Genomic DNA, 7,333 nt, shown 5'->3' with positions numbered 1-7,333 from the left:
TGATTTTTATATCGTTCGGCTAAAATGGTCACTTTAATTGTTTTGATTTCGGTATCATAACTTCTACGTTTCATTATCATTAACACTGATTTTTATAGTCGGCATATCGTCACAATTATTATCATATGTTTTAATCCATGGTTATTAATATCATTATATCTTATCAGGCAATTACATTGCACCGGATATCAGTTGTAACTAATCATATAAAATATAAAAATAACTATTATCCGTCATCTCGATCTCTGTCTCAGTGAACACATCGAGGAAAAAAAAAACAAATCAATCGACTGTGACCCTCGGAGTCTGAACCCCCCCCCCCCCCCTCTTTACATACCCCCTTACTAACTCCTATACATGACCTCCCCCTCCCTCTTGTAACCCAAGAACAGCAGCAGAAGCAGCAGGGGGTTTCCCCCTCCCCTTCCAACCCCCCTCCGCCTGCTGCGTGTCGGGACACGGAGCTCCCTTAAGAAAAGTTTTACTGCCACATAACAAAATCGGCGAGAAAAGAGAAAAGACATTGGCGATCGGACGAAGAGTTTGTCAGTGTGAAGTTGGTGTCTGTTCCCAGCGGATAGAAAACGCTGTGCTGCTGGATTTGCAAGAGGAGAGTGTCTGTCTTTGCAATTGCATGACAAAATGATGAAAAAAAGCGTCGAGAAGGTTATGAAAGGAAGGAGAGCAGGTAAGATTGAGTTGTGTGTGGCAGTCAAGTGGTGGTATTTATATATATTGATTTTTTTTATTTATATTAAATTACACATCGTGGTTGATTACTCAAAGTTACGGGTCCAACGATTTCGTACCCGTTGGTTCATTAAGATTTCCTTCTTCTTTGGAGGAAAAGAAGTAAAAAAAAAAAAAAAGTGATATTTTTTTATATATATTGAATTACACATCGTGGTTAATTTCTCAAAGTTACGGGTCCAACGATTTCGTACCCGTTGGTTCATTAAGATTTCCCTCTTCTTTGGAGGAAAAGAAGTTAAAACAAAAAACAAAAAAAGGTCACGTTGGATTAAGGTCAAGGAAAAAACTCTAACAGTATCCAAGCGTGGCCATTGTTAATTTTCTCAAAACGTTTATTTACACCAACACGCGAAGCAAATATTACGCCATGCACGAGGCCATCAACCAAATCACTTATTGATCCATTTGTCATCTTTTACCCATTTTTGAAATTGTTATTGATTCAAGCAGTGGCGATTAGGATACTGCGGGCAGTAGCAATGAGAACATAGAGGGGAATCGTCGTTTTAACACCTACTTGTTATTCGATCCATGAATTTTATATCAAGAAATACATTTTTAAGTTAAAAACACAATAAACAAAACTATTGTATGTACGAAGGTACAATGCTACTGCGTATGCTTTTCTCGATAAAATTTGCCTTAGTCTTTACGTTAGATCGAGATTTAAGTGATTTCTAAAGATATGCGAATAAATGATCCCCTGTCATTTTTCTCTCAGAATATTCCCTCTCAAGTCTTCGTATAACTGTAGTTTGTTGTGAGGTTCACCTTTGAAATAACTCGAATTATGAATCATGGTATTTCTCGATAAAATTTGCCTTAGTCTTTACGTTAGATCGAAATTTAAGTGATTTCTGAAGATATGCGAATAAATGATCCCCTGTCATTTTTCTCTCAGAATGTTCCCTCCCAAGTCTTCGTATAACGGTAGTTCGTTGTGAGTTCACCTTTGAAATAACTCAAATTATGAATCATGGTATTTTGCTTTACGTGGAATTAACCGAGAATGGATTCTCGGAGATAAGGTACTGTACAGTATGCTGAATTATTGTGTAATTTATTATTCTTATATTTATTTATTTATATTTTTTTTAAATTCATGTCTATGTTGGATAAAGAAGCAGATTTAGAATCAATTCAGAAATTTAATTAACGTGATTGCCCGTCTGTAACTCATTTTGATTAATGTTTTGGCGTTAAAAGACCTCATCATTTTTATTCAATTCAAACGTAAAAATAGTTAGGGGTTGTGCAAGTTGTAGTTGTCAGGTAATACGTGTTCGCTTTTCTATTGCGAAAACTACTATTTTTCATCGATTGTGATATAAAGTAAATTTTTTTTCTTCAATATTTTGGAAAATTAATATGTCAATTATTTTATTTGACGTTAAGAGATGTCGATTTTATTTTATTCAAACGTAAATAATAGTTTCGGGTTGTGCAAGTTGTAGTTGTCATCAATTATATTTTACCTTTTATTTTCATCGATTGTGGTATATAGTCGTTAATTGTTTCAACATTTTAGAAAATTAAATGTAATTATGTTTTTTTATTTAGTGTTAATAAATCATCAAATTTGTTGGCAGTTATCCCATTGTTTTATGCTTAAAGGCAGAAATGCATTTCTAAGAGGAAAAAAAAAATTAAATTTTTCGTTAGTCTGCATCCTCTTGTTCAAGTGACCGGAGTACGTCCAGTCCCCGTGTGAGATTGGGAGCTTCAGTATTGCTTCTTTCCTTCCTTTGATCAATGCTTTTTCTACTCATCGTAGAAACATGAATAAAAGTACCAAGAATGAACTCTGCTTTGCTTTGATAAAAAAAAAAAAAAAAAAAAAAACAATGTTGCCTAAGCCTAATTCTAGTAAATCGATAGAATTTCAAAAGTTCCAACTTGCAGCAATTGTTTTCATGTTGAACAGGCTGGTGTAAGTCTTTTTTTTTTTGTAGTCTATATATGAAATATATTCTTTGATGTTATTGTTTTTAAAATATTTCATTTTAATTGGTCATTATTTTCCAGATCGTTTATTTATTTCCTTATTTCCTTTCCTCACTGGGCTATTTTTCCCTGTTGGGCTTGTAGCATCCTGCTTCTCCAACTAGGGTTTTAGCTTCATCATCATCATCTCCTCCCACGCCTATTGACGCAAAGGGCCTCGGTTAGATTTTATCAGTCGTCTCTATCTTGAGCTTTTAATTCAATATTTATCCAGCCATCATCTCCTACTTCACGCTTCATAGTCCATGTAGGCATGGGTTATAGCTTAACTAGTAATAATAATAATAATAATAATAATAATAATAATAATAATAATAATAATAATAAGTCATATACTATTTTGATGACGGTCGAATTTATAGCGTAAAGTGGTACGCTTTTATTATTTTTGCAAAACTCCAGTATCACAAAGGAGACAACTGTGTTATTGTTATAACAGTTCTTAGTTCAAATTTAGTGCGATTTACTTAGATGGTGGTTAAATTTTGGATTTCAATTATACTTAATGTGTACTGGTGTTATTATTTTTCATAATTGTTGTTATTGATACTTGTAGCAGTATTATTATTATGGTTACTGTTATTATTATTATTATTATTATTATTATTATTATTATTATTATTATTATTATTATGATTATTATTGATATTATTATTATTATTATTACTATAACTATTATTGTTATTATTATTATTATTATTATTATTATTATTATTATTATTATTATTAATATTATTGTTATTATTTTTATTATTATCATTATTATTATTATTACTATTAACTATTATTATTATTATTATTATTATTATTATTATTATTAGTATTATTATTTTTAGTAGTAGTAGTAGTAGTAGTAGTAGTAGTAGTAGTAGTATCAAAGATATAAAACATCCTTCATATATGCTCAAAATTAAAAGAAGTATTAATTTTTGCAATATATTTTATATTTTTTTTTATAGAATATTGCTTCGAGTTTAAGTCATACTCGCTATCATTAGGTTTGAACCATAACCAGCTTAATAGTAATTAAGTAGGTTATTATTGATTTCAAGACATTAATCGAATATCTTATTAAAGATAATGCTGAAATTTAATTAGTAATCTTTAAAGTTATATATTATTATTGTTATTATTTTTATTATCAGTATGATTATTATTATTATTGTTATTATTATTATGATTATTATTATTATTATTATTATTATTATTATTGATATGGATTTCAAAACTTTAATTGAATATCTTAATAAAGATAATGCTGAAATTTATTTATTACTTTTTAGAATGATTGTGTAAGTTTGAAATGTTCAAAATAACTTGCGCTAATTCATTATTATGATGAATTTCATTGAGTTAATGATTGGGAACAAAGAACCTTATCGTGTATAATTAACTTTGTCTTTTGCATAATGAATATATCTGCAGATTAAGAGGATTAGACAAAATATAATAAAAAGGAATTAGACAAGAATTAATCCACGGGTGGTCGCAAACACGCAATCGTCTTTTTTTTTTTTTTTTTTTTTTTTTTTTTTTTTTTTTTTTTTTTTTGGTAGTCTTGCAATAGTGATGATATTGAAGTATTAGCCTTAAGAGCAGTAATAAATGCAAAATTCTAGGTTCACTCAAGGAGAAAACAATAAATGATATTGGCAAAAAAAATAAATCGAGTAATCAATTTATTTATTTAGTGGCCCGTGTTAAGTCAAAGGGATGCGGTAATATCAAATTAGAATGAAATTATGATAAAGAAACTGATGAATGTTTTTAAAAAAAAGAAAGATCTTCGTTTGAAGCCTTGGTGAACTTTATACTCAGAACCTCAATTTGACTGATTTATTTTATGTTTTTATATATTTTTAGCGATTCAGAATGTAAAAAATAATTTAAGATTTAAGCATGAGTAATGTCATGAGAAAAAGCTGATCCCTTGCAGGTAAATAAGGGTATTTTTTGCAATCCAGTTGCATTGCATGCGTATTCATCTCGATTGCCTCAAAGCGGATTAAAGGTGTATTGCAAAAAAAACGATTCCTGTTGCCACATCTTTAACTTTTTTTTTGCAACTTGCTGAAATATTCTGCTGAGAACAGGTTTTATCAGCCGTTTGGTTTTATGTCTGCTTTGATTTACTGATATTTTCATTTTTTTTTTATATTTACTTTGAAATTTATGATATTCTGAAGTTTGGCACATTTTACTAATAGAAATATTTTTTATGTGGAAAAAAATAATGGAACTTAAGTATTATTAGGGGAGTTCTTAAAAGGGTCCTAAAGAAGTATATAAAAGGAAAATAAGTAAATGTATTGTTTACGTTAAAAAAAAAAAAATAAGGTATGGTGATTGGTGGCTGAAAACCTTTGAATACCTGAACAAATTATGATCTTGTATTGTAGAATTGCATCAGTTCTATAATGAGATCTTGGGCCTCCTACCATATATACCAGTATTTTTCCTTTTCAAAATGTATGTAAGTTTGTTCGTACTCATACAATAGTATAGATATGTTTAAATTTCTACCACTTTGTATTAGTCGCCATAAAAGTTTCTTGAAAAATTATGTGGAGAAACCGGTCAACTCGATTCATTATATTTCATTACTTCTATATATATATATATATATATATATATATATATATATATATATATATATATATATATATATATATATATATATATATATTTCTATTTATATATGTGAACGTCATGAAGAATAGAGTAAAGTGAATAACCAAGAAGTAAGGGGAATACCAGAGCAAGATCTTATATGTGTAAAGACACATAGCTATTTATGTATGTATATATACACACACACACACACACACACACATATATATATATATATATATATATATATGTGTGTGTGTGTGTGTGTGTGTGAGTGTGTGTGTGTGTGTTTGTGTGTATATAAATGATATATATGTATATATACACACATACAAGGATAAATTTATATATATATATATATATATATATATATATATATAAATTTATATATATATATATATATATATATATATATATATATATATATATCCCCTCAAAAATGTCTACCACATTAAGTTACAAAAAAGAAGTTTTGAAAAATAAAACTGATTGGGCTACAGACTGAAAGATTTTAGAACATCACCGTAAATATATTTTTGAAAACAGAGAGTAACGACAATACATCATCCGTTCGAATATTTAATTTTACTTGCCTTCTGATCTTCATATTTTAATTCTTAATCTAAAGACTACATAATATTCACGTCTTTAATAATAGTCTTTTAAGTGAATTTATAAACGCTCTTGCAGTGTCCGGACTCTCGGGGACAAGTTCCCTCTTTCTTTTTAACGACCAGACTATTATATCTACTTTGGGTCATGATAGCCCCCAACAAATGCTGCTTCAGAGCTATTAATAGTTTATGAGAAACCCTTGACAATACATGATCGTTTTTTTATGGGGCTTCGATACACGAGATCGTGTAGTGATTCGAAACGGGTTGACACAATATATATATATATATATATATATATATATATATATGTGTGTGTGTGTGTATATATGTATATATATATAATATATATATATATATATATATATATATATATATATATATACATATATACATATATATATATATGTGCAAATAAGCCATATATATTTTTGATACATTAATGTCTGGATTCTCTTAACGACCTCGGGATCAGAGCCCCAGGCGAAATCTCACAAAGACAAGAGCTTGTGTCCGGCCGGGAATCGAACCCTGGTCGGCAAGCTTGTATAGACAGTGACTAAACCACTTGGCCACGAAGAAAGATAAAAAGTCAATGACAATTCTACTGTACTTATACCTGTCGAATTCAGGTGTTTTGTACTTAGAATTGAAATCAACCCATCTTCACCATCGTAGCTAATAGGTAGTTTGTTACTTGGCATTCAATTAATGATAAATTTTTGCACATTTAGACGTGTTTTTCATATTCAATTCTAAGTACAAAACACCTGAATTCGACAGGTATAAGTACAGTAGAATTGTCATTGACTTTTTATCTTTCTTCGTGGCCAAGTGGTTTAGTCACTGTCTATACAAGCTTGCCGACCAGGGTTCGATTCCCGGCCGGACACAAGCTCTTGTCTTTGTGTGATTTCGCCTGGGGCTCTGATCCCGAGGTCGTTAAGAGAATCCAGACATTAATGTATCAAAAATATATATGGCTTATTTGAATATGAAAAACACGTCTAAATGTGCAAAAATTTATCATATATATATATATATATATATATATATATGTATATATATATATATATATATATGTGTGTGTGTGTGTAAATATCACCCACGAATGGCATTTAATACCGAATTCTATCTTGGGAATATTTATCCACTTGGAATTCATTTTATGGTAACAGCTTCTGGCCGGGTGGAAATTCGAACCCCCACCTGTGGGCCGGAAACCATGCCAGCAACGACTCTAAAATGAATTCCAAGTAGATATATATTCCCAAGATAGAATTCGGTATTAAATGCCATTCGTGGGTGATATTTACATTGATTGAAATCGCATGTGCTTGTGATATATATAT

At 29.8% G+C, this 7,333-nt stretch overlaps 1 protein-coding gene across 1 annotated transcript in view; it reads left to right on the top strand.

Moving 5' to 3' along the window:
- Positions 1 to 578: 578 nt before the first annotated feature.
- The window catches only part of LOC137629495 (inactive ubiquitin carboxyl-terminal hydrolase MINDY-4B-like), a 43,556-nt gene continuing 36,801 nt past the window's right edge, over positions 579 to 7,333 (top strand). Inside the window, exon 1 of the mRNA XM_068360848.1 lies at positions 579 to 688. Coding sequence (XP_068216949.1) covers positions 643 to 688 — 46 coding nt within the window. The 5' untranslated portion in view covers positions 579 to 642. The remainder of the gene's footprint in view (positions 689 to 7,333) is intronic.

Source organism: Palaemon carinicauda, chromosome 37, assembly GCF_036898095.1.
Source record: "Palaemon carinicauda isolate YSFRI2023 chromosome 37, ASM3689809v2, whole genome shotgun sequence".
In the NCBI taxonomy this organism is placed as follows: domain Eukaryota; kingdom Metazoa; phylum Arthropoda; class Malacostraca; order Decapoda; family Palaemonidae; genus Palaemon; species Palaemon carinicauda.
Note: the sequence above shows the minus strand (reverse complement) of the source record. Positions and strands in the feature narration are given on the sequence as shown.